The 20,687-nt window shown below is 36.7% G+C and overlaps 2 protein-coding genes across 2 annotated transcripts; one reads left to right on the forward strand and one right to left on the reverse strand.

Annotated features, from left to right (window-relative positions):
* Positions 1-6,953: 6,953 nt before the first annotated feature.
* LOC107821655 (ABC transporter I family member 17) lies at positions 6,954-9,191 on the forward strand. Its single transcript, XM_016648090.2, has 4 exons — positions 6,954-7,092; positions 7,216-7,539; positions 8,500-8,687; positions 8,799-9,191. Exons 1-4 carry the CDS (start codon positions 7,077-7,079, stop codon positions 9,051-9,053), a joined length of 783 nt encoding a protein of 260 aa, XP_016503576.1. The 5' UTR covers positions 6,954-7,076; the 3' UTR covers positions 9,054-9,191.
* A 693-nt stretch (positions 9,192-9,884) lies between these two features.
* Positions 9,885-20,218, reverse strand: LOC107821654 (very-long-chain aldehyde decarbonylase CER3). Its single transcript, XM_016648089.2, has 11 exons — positions 19,936-20,218; positions 19,594-19,817; positions 19,044-19,276; positions 18,737-18,956; positions 18,435-18,562; positions 18,057-18,307; positions 17,620-17,727; positions 11,161-11,367; positions 10,869-10,979; positions 10,600-10,773; positions 9,885-10,257 (listed from the first exon to the last, which is right to left on the reverse strand). Exons 1-11 carry the CDS (start codon positions 20,026-20,028, stop codon positions 10,090-10,092), a joined length of 1,917 nt encoding a protein of 638 aa, XP_016503575.1. The 5' UTR covers positions 20,029-20,218; the 3' UTR covers positions 9,885-10,089.
* Positions 20,219-20,687: the final 469 nt, after the last annotated feature.

The following is a 20,687-nucleotide window of genomic DNA, read 5'->3' on the forward strand; positions in this document are numbered from 1 at the left end:
CGAATTTCTAACCCTGAACCAGTGGTTCTGGGTTTCAGATCCCCAGTGGAGTCGCCAGAGTTGTCGCACCTCCTTTTTCCGCCCCCGCGAGGGGCGTAGGATTTTTTCCAATTAAATGACAATCGAAACGGGATTTATTTATTTATTTCAGAGTCGCCACTTGGGAGATTTAGGGTGTCCCAATTCACCAATTTAATGCCGAATCGAGAAAAAGAATGACTCCATATTACAGTCTACATACCAGAAATCCGGATAAGGAATTCTGTTAACCCGGGAGAAGGTGTTAGGCATTCTCGAGTTCCGTGGTTCTAGCACGGTCGCTCAACTGTCATATTCGGCTTGATTATCTGATTTTATACAAATACGAACTTATGTGCAAATTTTAACTTTTTACCGCTTTCATAATTATTATTATTATTTTTTACAGGGAATTGCAACGTTGTGAAAATGTATCTCGAACCGCGTCACAATCAATGTACCTGTGGTCGTCGACACACTTTAACTCCGTTGAGATTTGGATTTGGGTCACATAAATGTGCACCCGAGTTTAAGAAAATTAAATTATTAAAGGCGCGCCTAAAGCAACTAGCGTATCATGTACTTTGGGTAGGGCCGTGGAATTTTGGTAAATGGTCCATCCCGAAGTCTAAGCAATTTCAAAGCAAATATTTACTGAGGGCCCCGCAATTTTGTATTGTTATTCGGCGAGGCTCATCTCATTCTTACTTTTATAAGGAATTTGCAACGTCATGGACACGCATCTCGAACCACGTCACAATCAATGTACCCGTGATTAGAGACACGTCTCGACTCCGCTGAGATTTGGATTTGGGTCACATAAATGTGCACCCGAGTTTAAGAAAGTAATTTAATTAAATCGCGTCTAGAGAGTCTAACGCGGTATTATCTTTGGGGAGTGCAGTGAAATTCACTAAACCGTCCATCCCAAATTCTAAGTATTTATTATGACCAATTATTGAGGGCCCCGCAATTTGCATTTTTTTATTTGGCGAGGCTCGTCTCATTATTTTTAAAAGGATAATCTTATCACGACTACATTTTCTATTTTTGCGATGGGCCATGGAAAATTCAAACAATGGCACACTTTGATTTCATAAGGATTTTATTATTCCGAAGTCATTGTAGTTGGGTTACATGAAATCGACTCCCCGAAATTTTAGGCATTGTAACCATGTCGCGGGGACTGTACCAATAATCACGATGATGGCTTAACTACGTGCATACAGCAGCTACGAGAGTTCAAGGCGTTCTTCTACCTTACTTATCCTACAAAGAGGCATACCACGATGATGAACACAAACGACAGACGACAAAATATGGAATTAAACAATCCATTAAATAGACATAGATACCATTCAACAAAACTAAACAAATACATATAAATATCATAACAGAATACTACAATTGACAAGCCAACACTATAAGGAGAAACATTAAAGATTTCTTATTGTTCTAATTCTTCTTTTAGTCTACTGGATCTAAAAAAGAAAACCCAAAGCAGTTGCGAACAACGATTAAAACATACTATGTAAACAAATTTAGACAACACATGAGAAAACTCTAGAAAAAGGAAATAACAAGGGTGAGAATGCACCTGAGGTAGGTGTTTTGATTTCTCAAAGTGTTCCACTACTACACGAGCAAAACCAAAACTGTGGCTGCAACGAGAACTCAAACCTGACCGGAACCACGAACATCGACTGACCAACGACGAAGTCGAACGGACCTCGCCCCGGACAGAACTTCTGGGCGATTTTTGAACATTTTCAGTTAGGTTTCAGCTTGTGCGTGTGTGTGTTTTCTGGTCAGTCATGGTGGCGAGGGAGGGTCGTTCATGGCTGGACGTTGAAGGCAGTCGTTTGGACGTGAGGGTGGCGACTGGATGGTCGCCTGGTATGGCATTACTGGTTCGTTGCTGGGGGTGAGGAGGCGGGCTGGGGTTATGGTCGCCGGACTGTTTGGTTCACTGCTGTGCGCGAGGAGGCGACGGGGAGGCTGGTTGTGGTTGACGGGATGTGTATGCAGCTGGTTTAAATGGAGGAAGAAGGCGATGGGGAAGGACGTGAAGCAGTTGCAGCAACTGCTGCTCGACGGGATGTGTATGGAGCTGGTTTCAATGGAGGAAGAAGGCGATGGGGAAGGACGTGAAGCAGCTGCAGCAACTGCTGCTCGACGGGGTGGCGATGGCGTGAGGGTTTTCAGTTGTGTTTCATCTTCTTTCTCCTTGAAGAAGATCCACAGTCCATGGGGTTTTTTTTTCCTAGGGTTCGTCCTCCCTTTTTTTTTTGAAGAAGAATCAAATAGTCCCTTTCCATCTCTTGTTCAAAGAACATGGACCTCACGTGTGTAGGGGTCCAAGACTTGTGTCCCCCATGCGTGGTGGGGTTCCCCGTGTGTGGTGTTCCGTCCGTGTTCCCCACGCGTGTCACCCATGTGTGGTGGGCTCGGATTATTACGGGCTAGGTCCGAAAATTAGGCCTAAAAACGGGTAGTTTGAACCCAAATATTATTCTTTGCCCAGACCCGAGAATAAAAACACGATGTTATTCAATTAATCCTATGCAAGCAAAATAACTACCAAAATAAGACTAACATTTAAAACAAAACTATTTCTTTTTTTTGTTTTTAGTATTTTTTCCAAGATTAAAATAGCTACAAAACATAAATAAAACTATTTTTGTCATTTCCGTTTTTATATAAAGATAAAATATAAAGTACTATTTTTTGTATTTTTCAAGATTAAAATGGCTACAAAATGTTAATAACTTTTTTTTGTAATTTTCGAAATTATACAACGATAAAAACATAAAGTACTATTTTTATATTTTTTTATGTTTAAAATGACTACAAAACATTAATAAAACTATATTTTTTATAATTTTCGAAATTATAAAGTACAAAAATAAGGTACTATTTTTTTGTATTTTTTCAAGTTTATGAGAAATACATAAGCTAAAATTTATATATATATTTTTTGTAATTTTTCTTTTGCGACGAAATAAAGTAAAATAGTCAAAATAGCTATATTAGACCCAATTTAAATATTCACGCTAAAAATGTGAAAATTCCCGGGGAGGGTCAAAAATCACACGTCTACAACAACCAACTTAGTAAGTAACAATAATAAATAAGGAACTGAAAGGCAGTGACGAGCTACACAGTTATAATTCATTTTCAGTAGTCTCAACAAGGAAGATAGACATGCTTTCAAATCCAGCAAATTAAGTCAAATCAGTTTATACATGACATGCTCAAGTAAAACCAGATAAAAATATCTTTCAAAAGTTTTCAAAACAGTGATATATGGAAGCTATGTGCAACAACAATGAAATCATATAAAGTCTCTCAGGGCAACAATCACTCAGTCCTCTCATTCACTCCAACCTCACAATCACTCATTCCTCACAGTCACTCATTCCTCACGGTCACTCATCACTCGGCACTCGCACTCAGTAGGTACCCGCACTCATTGGGGATGTGTACAGACTCCTGAGGGGCTCCTTCAACCCAAGCGTTATATCAAGCCAATCATGGAGTAAATCAATGAAACATTCTACGGCGTGCAGCCCGATCTCATAAATATCCTCACATTTAGGACCTCAGCCTCACTCAGTCATTAATATCTCTAGTCTCTCGGACTCTCAAAAATCATAAAAATTAGCCCAACAACAATGATATGATATATCAACAAGAATAATAGAGACTGAGATATGATATGCGAGTAAAAGCTGAGACTGAGTACAAATAGCATTTAGTAGGTAATTTCAACACGTAACACGACCTCTGTCTGTCCCATTAGTACCAACACATAGCTTAAATATGGTTTCTAACATGATTTATAGTCAAATCTCTACAACACATGGAGGGCATATAGCTAACAACGAGTTTATTTAACTTTTCAGTTTTACGGAATGGACAAAGTCACAATTCCCACAATGCACGCCCCTCATCTAACATGCGTGTCACCTCCAAAACAATTACATAACACAAAATCTGGGGTTTTGTACCCTCAGAGCCAGATTTAGAATTATTACTTACCTCAATCCGAGCAAAAACTCTACTCCAATACGCATTTGCCTCGCAAGTCAGCCTCCAAATATACCGAATCTAGCCACAAGCAGTACAATACAATCAATACGAAATTACAAGCCAAAATCTAAAATTGGCCAAAAGCGGCCCCCGGGCCCATGTCTCGAAATCCGATAAAAGTCATAAAACCTGAGAGTACATTCACTCACGAGTCTAGTCATACCAAATTCATCAAAATCCAACACCAAATGGCCATTCAAATCCTCAAAATCAACTCTCCAAATCCCTAGCCTCAAACCCCCAAATTACACATAAAAAACATACCAAATAGGTGGAAAAATCAGTGGGGAAACATAATTATTGAACAGAAATGAACGCAAGGATCTTACCTTAAGAATCACCTTTAAAATCCTCTTAAAAATCTCCAAAACCGAGCTAAAAAATGTTAGAAATGTGAAAAATCCCGGAACCCTCATTTTTGAACCTTTTTATACTGCCCAGTGATGCCTTCATCGCGAAAGCGACCTTCCTCTTGCGTTCGCGTAGACCATTCTGACTACCCCTTAATTTACCCCTTCGTGAACGCGACCCCAACCCCACGAACGAGAAGATTGCCGACCCCACTCTTCGCAAGCGCGACCACTGCCCCGCGAACGCGTAGACCAATATCTTGGGGTTCCCAGCTACCTCAACACCTCTTCGCGTACGCGTCACCAATCCTGCGTTCGCGTTGCGCTCTCAGTCCAAATCTTCGCGTATGTGTCCTCTTCTTCGCGAATGCAAAGAACAAAACTTCCTCAGCCAATAGATGCCCTTCACGAACGCGAGACCTCTCTCGCGAACGCGTAAGAGGAAACCAGAAAATTCACACCAGCAATCTTGAGCCATCAAGCCAAGTCCAAAAATGATCCATTAACCACCCGAAACTCACCCGAGGCCCCCGGGGACCTCAACCAAACATACCAACAAGTCCTAAATCATAATGCGAATTTAGTCGAACCTTCAAACCACCTCAGACAACTTCAAAAACACGAATCACACATAGATCCAAGCCTAATGAACTTTGAAATTTTCAAATTCTACAAACGGCGTCGAAATCTATCAAATCACGTCCGATTGACCTCAAATTTTGCACACAAGTCACAAATGACACCACGAACCTACTCCAACTTCCGGAAATCCAATCCGACCCCGATATCAAAAAATCCACTCCCGGTCAAACTTCCCAAAATTCTAACTTTCATCATTTCAAGCCTAATTCTACTACGGACCTCCAAATCACAATTCAGACATGCTCTTAAGTCCAAAATCACCCAACGGAGCGAACAGAACCATCAAAATTCAAATCCGAGGTTGTTTACACATAAGTCGACATCCGATCAGCTTTTTCAACTGAAGCTTTCAATTATGAGACTAAGTGTCTCAATTCACTCTGAAATCTCTCCGGACCCGAACCAACCTAGTAAGTCATATAACAGATGTAGAGCACAAAAAGAGCAGAAAATGGGAAAACGGGACTACAACTCTCGAAACGACCGGCCGGGTCGTTACACTAGAGCTCTCATTCATTTTTTTCCCCTTCTTTTTCACATACTGTATCACACATTCGAGCTCCTCTCTTGTACTTACTCTTTCTATCGAAGTTCGAGGGACGCTTCCCTAAATAAGAATCCTTAACTACTTTCTTACTATTTCTGTCTATCATTTCTATCATTTAATTGTATAGTGCATCTTTCTCTAAATTAGGGGACTTTTAGCATCTACAAAAACATTTACCTTTTGCAAAAGAAGAGTCTAGCTCAATCTTCAGCGATAGTAATAGAATAATAGTGGCTTAATCTGTGTAAAATATTGGGTGAGAATAAATTTTTAATGTTAAATATTTATCCACATAATAAAGAACGTCGTATAGGTACAAAGATGATGGAATCTCTATCCAAGACTGCAAGATATCTCCATCGACTAATGAAAAGGACTTTAATTACTTTTTCTATTCATCTCCTTTTTGTTTGATCTGATTGCTAATCGCTCAAAAATTGTTTATTAACAACATTCAGTTCTGCTATAATCATAAATTTGAAGTGGCAACTACATTATGGCCTATGGAGAATAAGTGGCGCAATCTATTTTGTTTGAAACTGATTGCAAACCATAACAAGTGGACAAAGTGCAAAGACATTAGCAGTTGCAAATTGCAGATAAGTCTTGACATGTGAATCTCATTATCACCCACATAAACAAGAGCACGAGACTTGAAGTTAAATCACATAATTATGATAAATTAACATGATTTAGTGCTTACTCTAAACACTAACGGGTCGTTTAGAAGGGTGTATTAGGGAAAATAATATATATATATATATATATATATATATATATATATATATATATATATATATATATATATATATATATATAGATGCTTTGGTATTACTAATTTCTTATTTGGGTTATATACTCTATTTGGTATTATCCTATATATAACCATAATTTTAACAATATCATAGTTTTTAATATAATATATGGATACGCATGGCCAACTCACGTGCTAATGTATGTTATTTTATATACACCAAATCAAACAATAAATAAGATAGTATCTCGGCATAAATAATCGTAGCATTACTACTACACATTATTCGATGTTATTCTTATTATTGTGACATAAAAGAGAAGTTTTATTGTGTGCCCCACACAACTGACATTAGTTGTGTGAGACTACTTATTGTCACATAAATTTGTGGACCTCAATCTTATACTTTTGTGTTCATAAAAATTTGGGTCCATAAAATTGTGAGATAAAAAAATATGACTAGTGTGAGTTCGTATGCTACACAAAAAAAAAAATTCCGACCTAAAAAGATTGCATGACAAAACGTCACTATAATTAATGTGACAAGACCTTGTCTTGGTGGACGTGGGGAAGGTAGATTCTTTCCTCCATATAAGTCTATTCATTCTTCCCATCGGACCAAAACACAACTTTCTTTTCTCCTTTACTTTGTCTGCAGCTAAGGTTTCATACCATGGAAATTTTACCAGGTTAGTACAAACCCCATTTTCCCCAAGCATTCTATAAGCTAATTCAACAAACTATTTTTCTTAAAATATAATGAAAAAACTTTCTACTTTTCTTGGAATTTTGTCTGTGGTGTTGGTTTATAGGATCAAGAGAGCCACTTCTAGAGAATGAGAGTGGATTTAGGGAAGATGGAGAAATCAAGATTCAGGTAAGGGGTCTTACAAAGGTGTCGGATAAGGGTATTTCTATATTGAACAATGTAAACGTTGACATACCCAAAGGTATAATCATGGGTGTCATTGGCCCAAGTGGTAGTGGAAAGTCAACCTTATTGCGATCACTCAATCGATTGTGGGAACCTCCTTCCAACACTGTGTTTTTGGACGGTCAAGATATATGTGATCTGGATGTGCTTACTCTCCGCCGTAAGATTGGCATGCTCTTTCAGCTTCCTGTTCTCTTTGAAGGTATGTGATTGCAAATCCAAAAACAATTGCCAGTACTTTTGATTAGTTAGATAGCTCTTATATCATAGGTAGATCCATGTTCTTGTGAGTTGATATTTATTCATCATATGTTTAATGTTAAAAGTTTTGTGCTTAGCCGAGCCGAAGGTCTCACAAGGTCTGCATACACACTATCCTCTCCAGACCCCACTTATAGGAATATACTGGGTATGTTATTGTTTTAGTATGTTTGATGTTAAAAGCAATCTATTGTTCGAAATAATGCTCAATTTAATGGAAGTGGCAATGCTTTTGGTAAAGCCGGCCGGCCAGCGGGAATCAACTAGTTTAGTTATAAGCTCAGTAGGCTCACAATAGGGAACTGGGAAATGGGGCGGTCAGTAGGAGAACAACTAGCAGTATTAGTTGACCGGTGACAAGATCATATAGTTTCAGAGCAGGATCGAGTTTTAAAGCGTGGTTATGGCACCCTATCTAGTAAGAGCTTCTAAAGCTATGTTTAGCGTAATTAGGGATGGTAAGCAGGCGTGTTGGGTTGGATATGGGACGGGTCGAAAACGGGTAATAAAAAACGGATAAATTGTCCGACCCGACCCATATTTAATACGAATAAAAAAGTGATTAACCGGCGGATAACAAACTTGAGAAGCCTTCAATTTGAGGTTTTACAAATGTAAAAGTTAAACCCATTGGTTATCCATTTTCTAAATGGATAATATGGTTCTTATCCATATTTGACCCATTTTTAAAAAGTTCATTATTTTTTTAGTAGGTAATATGGATGGTTAACTATTTTCTGTTAACCATTTTGCCACCCCTAGGCGTAATCAATACAATAGTTGGGTTGCTACTAGGATAACTTAATCAAATGTAACTCTTTTGTCAACATATATTTAACTGCAGAGTTGTTAAGTAGTAACAGGTGCTTGATTAAGTGCTCTTTGTGCAAAATTATTTCAGGCGCTGTTGCAGATAATGTAAGATATGGGCCACAATTAAAAGGAAAGAAACTAAGTGACAATGAGGTATACAAGTTGCTGACTCTAGCTGACCTGGATTCATCTTTCTTCAGCAAGTCAGGTGGAGAACTCTCTGTTGGTCAAGCACAGAGAGTTGCACTTGCTAGGACCTTGGCTAATGAACCAGAGGTAAATTTTAAATATGCCAAGATTTCACCAGTTTTGACAAAGAAACTTCAGTCGGCCAATTACGTTGAATGTGATATAAGTATATAGCCTTATGTTTCCGTATTCTCTAAGGTTCTGCTGCTGGATGAGCCAACAAGTGCACTGGATCCGATATCAACACAGAATATTGAGGATGTTCTTGTAAAGCTGAAGAGGGAGCAGAATTTGACCGTTGTGATGGTTTCACATAGCATCAAACAAATAAAGAGAATAGCAGACATAGTATGTCTGCTTGTTAATGGGGAGATTGTAGAAATTTTAAAGCCTGATCAACTTTGTGAAGCTAAACATCCCATGGCACAAAGATTTCTTGAACTCAGCGCCTAACATCTTCTCCGCATACCCCCACCCTTATTTTCTGGATATCTTGTGTTTTGTGTTTTTGATACTTGGATGGTGAAATCGAGGAAACCAGTTCCAGATGTGTAATAGCATTTGATTTATCATAAGTATACACTTGAGTCACCTCTGTGATGTTTGCAGATTGAGTAGCAATTGATCAAGCAAGTGAGACTTTCCCTGCTTAAAGAAGTTTCTAAGATAATGTACAAGCAAGTGAGACTAGTCTCGGTTGCTGATTGATTCAGTAAGACTGTTTGTGATATCGTCTTTTAACAAATCCTGATATAACAAAGGGGTTTCTTGTGGCCCCATCTGGAAGGCCCTTCCTAAAGAAAGAACGCGTCTAACCACCACATGATCTTTGAGTGTGAGATATATGTGATAACTTGTAGCGAGCCTAATTGGGGTGACCATTTTCATTCTCCTTTTATTTGGAACAAATCTTGCTATGGAAGGATCATGTAGCATGTCCATAGTGTGTTTTCAGATTTTATTAGTATGAATTGGTCGTTTCTGATGAGACCCCACTTGTGGGATTATACTGAGATGTTGTTGTTTGGGATGCATGGCTGGATTATCATCTAACGCCAGAAGAAGCAGCTTAATACGAACAGTCTAGGTGCCAAACAATTTATCATACACTGGACCCTTGGTCGAATTTGTGCAAGATTGAGTAGCAAAAGGCCAATCAGGTGACACTCAATATATATTCATCTGAGTATTCTTAAAGAAATTTCAATAGCAGATCTTGCCTGTCTCTGAAACTTGACAGTATTCTGGTAGCTGAGATGCCATTGGCTTTACATTAACAGTGAATTTTTGCGGTAATTACAATGATCTATAATTTATTTTCTTTGTTCAGCTTACAGTTTTGGTTTGAATACAAATAGATTCTACATATAAGGAAGTAGTGACTTGTGAAAGAATCTTTGGAAGACTTTATATTTATTGACTTTGCTACAGCTCCAAACCTTTTAGGTTATTAAGGAGTTTTTTAAAGAACAAGAGATAAATGGTTTCACTATCTTGAATTATACAAAGGTTTGAAACCATGCTTCAATGCAGCCTCCCACACAACATCAATCTGATCAACGTCGATGGCTCCAACCTCATGGTGTGTCCAACCTTCAAGAAGATGCAGTAGCCCACCCGCGTGACAAGCATGAACTACGCCTCTTCCCATTGTATACTGGTGAAGTACAGAAGCACAGTGAAAATTCATATAAAACATGTAAAAAGAGCACCCTGGTGCACTAATCTTAAAATGGACTACATTGGGTTTACTATATGCAGTCTTACTTTGCATTTCTGCAACAGATTGTATCCACTATGCAAAACATGTAACAGTGTCATAAACTGATGCTACTAACAACAGACGAGACTATGGAATTTGGTTGTCACTAACACAATTCTATCTACCGAAGTTTGGATTTCACACCAAATTGTTATCCTGTTGGCTTACTGTTTCTATGGTTTTCTGAAAAAAGTCACACAAAAAAATAAGGCGATGGCATATGATACTGATGTATACCTCACAACTTCCTAAGCCAGTGACATCTTTTGGAAGTCTCATTGCTGCTAATTTGCCATAGGTACAGTCTCTGCGAAAGGGAATGACAGGAGGAACCACAAACTGATAAAAATGAGTTCCAGATGGAGCCCAGCTCTGCTCTCGAGGAGTAGCCCATTTGCCGAGTATCCAAGTCTGTCATTTACAAAAACATCACAGCTCCTTAACATAATTATATTATAGCATTTCAGCTGCAACAGATATTAGTGGAAATATCCTCAAACCATTACCTTACACTGTTTAGCCCCTTGGTACTTTGGCACTTGAACCAGAAACTTCTGGCAATCAGCCGGAGCTTCTCTTCGTATTTTCATGAACCTCTCAGTGGACTGAGTCAGCATCTGTATTAGAAAACTACCCTTATTAGAATGGCAAACTATAAAAGCTATTATCCAAGAGAAAACTAAAAGACAGAAGAGGCTGTTAATGTATTTTGATGAGCCTACTGCTAGTCTGCTATGCATTTCTGTAGTTAGCAGCCTAACAAATTTCTCTTGATAATGCATATTTAGCTAATCTTACCAGAACTCTGACTCTTCGACGAGCAAGATAGAGTGCAATGGCTCTCCCAAGCTTAGAAGTAGCACCTGTTAAAAAGACCTCATGCACATCTCGAGGAATCTCATTTAAGATCACAGCAGCTGTCAAGGTGTTCCCATGGACTACTCGGACTTTGAGATTTGGATGCTTGTCGACAAAGAGCGTTCCACCGCCATTTAGAGCTTCATTCTGCAGTTAGATTCTTCCATAAACAACATGACCAATAATAATGAGCCGTTCCTATTTTGAACATACTAATATCTCATCCCTGTTATGAATAGTCTGTACATTGGATGCTACATTGGATGCTCATGTTGTGAATAACTTAAAGATTAAATCTCCTACTTTATGTCCATCATCTTTACTTTTTATGCCTATAAAAGGTCATGTAATTGCAATGGAAAGATACACCAAAGTGAAAGAAGAAAACGTTTCTCCCTTCTTTCTATCTCTTCTTATTTATATTTTACTGCATTGCTTTTATTTTATAACACATTATCAGCACGAAGCTCTAATTTTATTCTTAACTCCCGCTAAGTTGAGCCATATTTTATTAAGGTATATATCATTATAATCATTTTATTTATGGCAGTACATATCATATGCTCACTGTTTGCAGATTACTTGTGCGCTTGGGCATCTTAAATAGTTTAAGTACATTGCAGCGATAAAATAACTATTTTCTTCCGTGCTCAACTCTTAGAGGACCTCAAAGTCATCAAACTAGCTATGCACTAATGTCATACTTATAATATTCATGGACTCTCTGCATCAAAACATATTTTTAAGGCATTTTGAAGAACTGTGAGAAATGAATTGACAAGCAATAATTTTATAGTTTAATTACTTTATATTTATTGGAACATATAAATAATATTAGTCACGTTCAATTCTATTAACACATATATATCAATAATATAAAGTGAAATGAAACAAGTATGTAATTTCTACTTTATGGCAAGAATAAAATGAAATAGTAGATTGTTAACATGATATAGCTCTATTTTCATTTCTTTTACCTTAATCGTTTTGTTTTCATTAATTGTTTATTATTATAATTATTTCTCTAACTTATTCATCTTTTATGATAGTTTTCACTATGTCAAATTTATCAAAACTTGAATTTGTGGAACTTGACATCACCGGGAGGAACTATTTATCATGGGTCCTTGATGCTGAAATTCATCTTGACGCTAAAGGTCTTGGAAATACTATTATACAAGGAAATGAAGCATCAAATCAGGATAAAGCGAAGGTCATGATTTTCCTTCGTCATCATCTACATGAAGGGTTAAAAACTGAATATTTAACCATAAAAGATCTACTTGAATTATGGATTAATTTGAAGGATCGGTATGACCACCTAAAACTTATGGTATTACCGAAAGCTCGGTATGAGTGGATACATTTAAGGTGGCAAGACTTTAAAACCGTAAGTGAGTATAATTCTGCTATCTTTAAAGTAAGTTCTCTATTAAAATTATGTGGAGACACTATCACAGATGAGGACTTATTGGAAAAAACATTTTCTACTTTTCACGCTTCAAATGTTGTGCTACAACAACAATACCGTGAAAAAGGTTTTAAGAAATATTCTGAGTTAATCACATGCCTACTTGTGGCAGAGCAGAATAATACTCTATTAATAAAAAATCATGAAGCCCGTCCCACTGGGTCAGCTCCATTTCCGGAAGTGAATGTTGTAGCAGCATATGATAAGTTTGAAAGAAAACAAAATAATTACCGTGGTCGTGGACATGGTCGTAAACGTGGACGTGGCAGGGGCGAAACAATTATCGTCATTATGGTAGAAATAAATTGGAAAACAATAAGGGTTCTCAAATTAATCATTCAAAAGGTAAAACTAGTATGTGTCACTGATGTGGTATGAGAGGTCATTGGGCACGCATTTGTCGTACGCCAGAACATTTTGTCAAACTTTATCAAGCCTCCCTCAAGAAAAAAGAAAATAATGTGGAGGCACACTTGGCCTTTCAAAATAATGATGATGAAGCAGGTCCCTCAAACAAATATGATTCTAAGGCACATCTTGCATATAAAGATGATGATTTTGAAGGCCTAACAAATATTACTCATTTAGAAGCTGGAGACTTCTTTGAGGATATTGACTGAAGAACTAATCATCTTACTGGGGAATGAAGCTATAAAAGTTGTTATTTTTATGTTTGCAACTAGTTTATTTTTCTTGAGTGTGTTTTCCTAATGCATCACGTGTTGCTAGTTTCTACATTCCTAATGTATTTCTTAATGTTTTTTTTCTGCTTGTCTTTCATATTTCTTATGATGTATTATTTGTCTTTTTTTTATGAAGAATATGAAAATTCACCGGTCTTCAATTGGACTCAAGATTAATAAAGATGATATATGTCTTCTGGATAGCGCTACAACACACACTATTTTAAAAGATAAGAGATATTTCTCTTATTTGGTAATGAAAGAAGCGAATGTTAATACAATATCCGGTAATACAAGATTAAATTGAAGGTTCTGGAAGAGCCAATTTATTACTACCAGGAGGAACAAATTTGGCTATTGATGAAGCACTATATTGTAGTAAATCTCAAAGAAACTTATTAAGTTTCAAAGATATTCGCCAAAATGGCTATCATATTGAGACTACAAATGATGAAAAGATTGAATATCTTTATATTACTACAATAATGTCTGGTAAGAAATATGTGCTTGAAATGTTACCTGCTCTTTCCTCCGGCTTATACTACACAAGTATTAGCAGGATTGAAACGCATGCCATAGTAAACGAGAAGTTTACTAATCAAGATAATTTTATTATTTGGCATAACCGGTTAGACCATCCTAGTTCTAATATGATGCGTAAAATAATTAAGAATTCACATGGACATGCAATGAAGAATCAGAAGATTCTTCAATTTAAGGAATTCTCTTGTGCTGCATGTTCTCAAGGAAAATTAATTATTAGACCATCAACTATTAAAGTTAGGATGGAATCCCCTGCATTTCTGGAACGTATATAGGGTGATATATGTGGGCCCATTCACCCTCCATGTGGACCATTCAAATATTATATGGTTTTGGTAGATGCATCTATAAGATGGTCACATGTGTGCTTACTATCAACTCGCAATATGGCATTTGAAAGATTGTTGGCTCAAATAATAAAGCTAAGAGCACAATTTCCAGGTTATGCAATTAAGACAATTTGTCTTGATAATGCTGGTGAGTTTACATCCCAAACCTTTAATGATTATTGTATTTCAACTGGATAACAATTGAGCATCTGGTTGCTCATGTTTATACACAAAATAGTCTAGCAGATCATTGATCAAACGCCTCCAATTAATTGCTAGACCAATGTTTATGAGAACAAAACTTCCCATTTCAGTATGGGGTCATGCTATTTTGCACGCAGCAGCATTTGTGAGGATAAGGCCCACAAGTTATCATAAAGTCTCCCCATTGCAATTGGCTTTTGGTCAGGAGCCAAATATTTTCCATCTTAGATCTTTGGTTGTTCGATATATGTTCCAATTGCTCCACCACAACGCACAAAGATGGGTCCTCAAAGAAGGTTGGGGATATATATTGGATATGAATCTACTTCTATTATAAAATATCTAGAGCCGATGATTGGAGATTTATTTACGGCAAGATTTTCTAATTGTCATTTTGATGAATCAGTATATCCAACATTAGGGGGAGAAAATAAGCATCTGAAAAAGAAGAAAGATTGGAATGCATTATCACTGTCTCATTTAAATCCTCGAACAAATTAATGTGAACAAGAGGTTCAAAAGATTATTCATTTACAAAATATTGCAAATCAATTGCTAGATGCATTCACTGACCTACCAAGGGTGACTAAGTCATATATTCCAGCTGCTAATGTTCCAATTCGAGTTGATATCCCGGCAGGACAATTAATTAAAGCAAATGAGTCTAAGCCATGCTTGAAACGTGGTAGACCAATCGGTTCTAAAGATAAAAATCCTCGAAGAAGAAAAGGAGCAAGTGATCAAAGTGAACATAACACAGAGGTAGTGGCTCAAGAAGAACCCCAAGACGTAACAAATGATAAGACCTTAGGGGAAGTCCAGGTACCTGAAAATAATGAGAATGAAGAGACATCAATAAGTTACGTCTCAACCGGGAAAAGATGGAACCGAAATAATATTGTTATCGATAACATTTTTGCTTATAATGTTGTTGTTGAAATAATGCAAAAAGATGAGGATCTTGAACCAAAATCTGTCAATGAATGTAATCAGAGAAATGATTGGCCAAAATGGAAAGACGCTATCCAGGCAAAGTTAACTTCACTTGGAAACGTGAAGTCCTCGGACCCATAGTTCGAACACCTGAAGGCATAAAGCTAGTATGGTATAAATGGATTTTTGTGCGAAAACGAAATGATAAAAATGAAGTCGTTAGATATAAAGCGCGACTTGTGGCACAAAAGTTTTCCCAAAGGCCTAGAATTGATTATATGGAGACATATTCTCCTGTAGTGGATGCTATCACCTTCAGACATCTCATAAATATGGCAGTGCAAGAAAAACTTGATATGCATCTGATGGATGTTGTTACAGCCTATTTGTATGGATCATTAGACAACGAAATTTTTATGAAAGTACCCGAGGGATTTAAAGTGTCAGAAGCATATAAAAGTTTTTGAGAAACTTATTCAATAAAGTTTCAGAAATCTTTATACGGATTGAAACAATCAGGTCGTATGTGGTACAATCGCCTGAGTGAATACATGTTGAAAGAAGGGTACAAGAATGATCCAATTTGTCCTTATGTCTTTATAAAAAGGTCTGGATCTGAATTTGTTATAATCGCCGTGTATGTTGATGATTTAAATATCATTGGAACTCCTGGGGAGCTTCCAAAAATAGTAGACTGTTTGAAGAAAGAATTTGAAATGAAAGATCTTGGAAAGACAAAATTTTGTCTTGGTCTACAAATTGAGTATATGAAAGATGGAATATTTGTCCATCAATCGACATACACCGAAAAGATTTTAAAGCGATTCTATATGGATAAAGCACATCCATTGAGTACCCCGATGGTTGTGAGATCACTTGATATAAAGAAAGATCCATTCCGATCTCATGAAAATGATGAAGAGCTTCTTGGTGCCGAAGTACCATATCTTAGTGCAATTGGGGCATTAATGTATCTTGCCAATAATTCCCAACCAAATATAGCTTTCTCAGTAAGCTTATTGGCAAGATTTAGTTCTTCGCCAACACAAAGACACTGGAATGGTATTAAACATATATTTAGATGCCTCCAAGGGACCATTGATATGGGTTTATTTTATTCAAACGAATCCAAGCCATCATTGATTGGTTATGCAGATGCAGGATATTTGTTTAATCCACACAAAGGTCGATCTCAGACAGGCTATTTATTTACAAGTGGAGGTACAGCCATATCATGGCGTTCGATAAAACAAACTATGGTTGCTACTTCTTCAAATCATGCAGAGATAATAGCCATTCATGAAGCAAGTCGAGAATGCGTTTGGTTGAGATCTATAACTCAACACATTCAACAAACATGTGGTCTTTCTTCGAAAGAGAATATTCCAACAATATTGTATGAAGACAATGCTGCATGCATAGCTCAATTGAAAGAAGGATATATCAAAGGAGATAGAACAAAACACATTTCACCAAAATTCTTTTTCACTCATGATCTTCAGAAGAATGGTGAAATAGATGTACAACAAGTTCGTTCAAGTGATAATTTGGCTGATCTGTTCACTAAGGCATTACCAACCTCAATATTTGAAAAGCTGATATATAAGATTGGAATGCGTCGTCTTCGAGACATTAAGTGATTTTTCATCAGGGGAGTAACTACACGCTGCACTCTTTTCCTTAACCAAGGTTTTGTCCCACTGGATTTTCCTGGTAAGGTTTTTAATGAGGCAGCAAGCAATGCATATTATAAATAACTATGTACATCCCAATATTTTTTTTGTAAGTTCTTAATGAGGCACATTATCTTACATGGACATCCAAGGGGGAGTGTTATGAATAGTTTGTACATTGGATGCTACATTGGATGCTCATGTTGTGAATAACTTAAAGATTAAATCTCCTACTTTATGTCCATCATCTTTACTTTTTATGCCTATAAAAGGCCATGTAATTGCAATGGAAAGATACACCAAAGTGAAAGAAGAAAGCACTTCTCCCTTCTTTCTATCTCTTCTTATTTACATTTTACCGCATTGCTTTTATTTTATAACAATCCCTTAATTTTGAAGAATTTTCCAATCTAAAACTAGGAAAAAGGCTTATATTCTAGCAGGAAACATCAAATACAATGTTTTATGTAGAAAGCATTGCACTAAAGTAGTCAGCAAAGACTATAAGGATTTTGTAAAGAAACAATAGAAAATTCGAAACAGGAAAAGAAAATGAGACTTACCTTATTTAATGCAGCAAGGCTAATGACCTTGATGCCGAGTTTATCAGCTCTAAGAATAGCTTCTTCAATGAGATTATTTATGCCTTCTGCAGCAAAGGGCAAGAAATACTGCAACATAATATATGTTTTAGATAACCAGTAATGGAATGGAAAAGATATGCTTAAGCTTGGAGATTCTGTGAAGCAATATCGTTGAAACATTTCAAGAAGTCAGAGCTAGGAACTATTTACTGTTCTCTCTGGCTGTGCAAACTTGTTACTCACTCTATGCAGATAGACGCGTCTGCTTTAAACTAAATCACTTCTACAATTACTATTAGTTTCATCAATGAAGAAATCATTTCCATATTGCAGGAACTTAATGCTCTTGCATAGAATGTCAAAATTCTGAAATACCAGTAGAAATTAAACAGCAAGCTAAGGACAAACTCAATTACCTGAAAACCAGCCCTGGGCACAACCCAACTTTGGTTCAGTTTCCCTCGTATGTTGTAAGAGCTGATCAAAAGAACCTTGGACTTCAGCCACATACTAAGCACGATCAAAAAGGCAAAAGGCCATAACGGTAACAAGAAGAGCCTTGTAGAGAAAGGCACTGAGCTGAATGACCGGAACAAAAACGGAGTATGCATTGATGCCATAATATCAACAATATGTACTAGAAACACAAACTCTGGTGCTCTTTCATCTGTACGTTCAAGAAAAGGGAACCGCTTCAGAAAATATAAAAGGTCTAATAATAACATGAAAATCAATTTATACTCTTAGATTCAAGGAAACTAGAAAAACATAGAGAGGTGGGAAGAGTAACTAACTTGTCCTTGAACTTATTTCTTTCTGAAGGTTCCAAGAAGCGGTATTTAAAGTATTTCCCAACAAATCATACAGAGGCATGAAGAGGCAAAAATTAGTCTTCATATCCTGATGGTGTAGACTGTGGTATCTGCAACAAAGGGACATACTTTAAATTACTGGATTTAATAGTCAATAGAAAGCACAACAAGAAAGTGTAAGAACATTGTAACTTGTCAAACATGATTCGGAAGGAAAATTCACTAGAGAAAACAGAAAACTAGAAGCGATTTCTTAATCTAGATGAGTCAGTTATGGAGCTTACGTTGGGCAGTAAATAATATATCTAAGCAGAGGAACATGCTGGTAGAAACTATGAGGAAAGATTTCGACGTTGCTGTGTCCCAAACATCTTAAGAAATCAAATGCCAGAATATAACTGTACATAACGCTTATTGATCCGTAACCAATAAATGCAGTGCCCAGCGTTGGAATTCCTACAATCACACAAAGCAAAAGATGTTCCAGAAATGTTGCATGCCCAGCTGCACCACAAACAAAATTGTTAGCGAAACTCTACAGCAAATTACCAGCATCAGGTGAGACTGCAAATATCGATGTAGTTACATTACCAGTAAAGGGGTGTGTAATTTTAGACTCATGGTGTTGCCAGTGGTAAAGTGGAAACAGATGAGGGGAATGCAATAATCTGTGCATCCAATAGTACAGTGGCTCTGAGATCCCAATATGTAGTATGAGACAAGAAATAAAGCCTCTTACATCCCATAGTGGAAGATTTGCCAGTGAAGGGAAGTTCAAGTAGACGAACGATCCCACAATCGCTTGAAGGATAAGGAAATTGTCCCTGTTTGAGATCAAATCAGAAACAAGACACAACATCACGTTGAAATTTTGTGAGTTATTTCACTTGAAATACTGCTCAATCAAGTTTTTCAATATTTCATCAGTATTTGCAATTACTGATACTTGCATCAGTGTAGGCTGCCTATGTTACACTCCCTTGGAGTACGAGTGCGACCCTTATCCGGACCCTGCGTGAACGCGGGATGCTTTGTCCACTGGGCTGCCCTCATCAGTAATTGCAATTATTGGTCTTGTTTTCCTTGTTTCTTTCACTGATGCATAAAGTGGGATAAGATTGGGAATGAAAACAAATCTTACCAATGCCATTCATTATCAATCTGCTCAAAACCTATGCCTTCTTGAGACACTCGTCGTGTACGAACTAGACACAACATATTGCTATAAGTACACCATAGCTGATGAACAAGGCCTCTCAAAGCACATAAGATAAGAATATGCAAACACCAAATATCATCCTCTATGTTCTCTTTCCAATACATAGAATATATGACTTTTGCAAGAAATGGTCCATATAACAAATACTGCATATATATAACATAAATGAAACCATATCAGAAATCCAAAACAAAAATCATCAATGAAGTATTTGTTATATATATATATATATATATAGTAGTTGCATAGAACAAAAATCCATGCCTTGTAATTGCCCAAGTTCTCCCATGGCCAAGAAAATAGAGCTGCATCTTTTTTGCTCAACAAAGAATCACTTCCCTCATTCTGATTCTCCATATTACTATTAATTGCACTGAAAGAGCAAATAATGCCTCAAGAGACCTTAGTCACTAAGTTGAAAGAAATAAATAATATAACAGTATCCCAACTGATAAGCAACGGTATATATAAAGAAAGAAAAATTGGGAATAAAGACAAAAAAAGGATTAAAAAACTCTTTCTTATTGGATCCTGCAACTCTTTTCTTATCTACTTGCTTTACCCTTTTCTACGCTTCAATTATAATATTACTCCGTACATATTGGTATAAATTTATAGGTATTTAAAAAATAATATTTAGCACTTTTCATATAAAAATAAAGTTTTTCTATAGCAGTTGCCTCAAAGAAAAGAAGTTTTCAAGATTATCATTGATAAAATCTTACCTAAAATTCACAATGTCTCAAGATAAATTAAGTTTGTTGGTTATATTATCAATTGAAAAGGAATTATTAGAGAAAATTAATTATAAAAAAAATTATTAAACGTTAAACGTTGGCTTTAGACACACATATGTTTGAGCCGTCCCTGTACTCCCCAATTTATTTTTAGCTAGCGTTTGGATATATATTTGATTGAAACTTGAAAAAAGATTTTTGAAGTTGTGTTGAAAAATAATTTTTGAAAGCTGAAGATGTGTTTGGACATACTTTTTATTTGAAGAAAAATTGAAGGTC

The sequence above is a fragment of the Nicotiana tabacum genome, chromosome 6, assembly GCF_000715075.1.
Source record: "Nicotiana tabacum cultivar K326 chromosome 6, ASM71507v2, whole genome shotgun sequence".
Taxonomy (NCBI): domain Eukaryota; kingdom Viridiplantae; phylum Streptophyta; class Magnoliopsida; order Solanales; family Solanaceae; genus Nicotiana; species Nicotiana tabacum.

What these genes read in the sequence shown, in the direction of transcription:
- LOC107821655 (XM_016648090.2), top strand. An exon ending in GCTTCCTGTTCTCTTTGAAG is followed by an intron (nt 7,540 to 8,499) that starts GTATGTGATTGC and finishes AAATTATTTCAG; the next exon opens with GCGCTGTTGCAGATAATGTA. An exon ending in CCTTGGCTAATGAACCAGAG is followed by an intron (nt 8,688 to 8,798) that starts GTAAATTTTAAA and finishes GTATTCTCTAAG; the next exon opens with GTTCTGCTGCTGGATGAGCC.
- LOC107821654 (XM_016648089.2), bottom strand. Translation starts at nt 20,028, where the DNA reads ATGGAGAATCAGAATGAGGGAAGTGATTCTTTGTTGAGCAAAAAAGAT. An exon ending in ATTGATAATGAATGGCATTG is followed by an intron (nt 19,277 to 19,593) that starts GTAAGATTTGTT and finishes GATCTCAAACAG; the next exon opens with GGACAATTTCCTTATCCTTC. An exon ending in TATATTATTTACTGCCCAAC is followed by an intron (nt 18,563 to 18,736) that starts GTAAGCTCCATA and finishes CCTTTGTTGCAG; the next exon opens with ATACCACAGTCTACACCATC.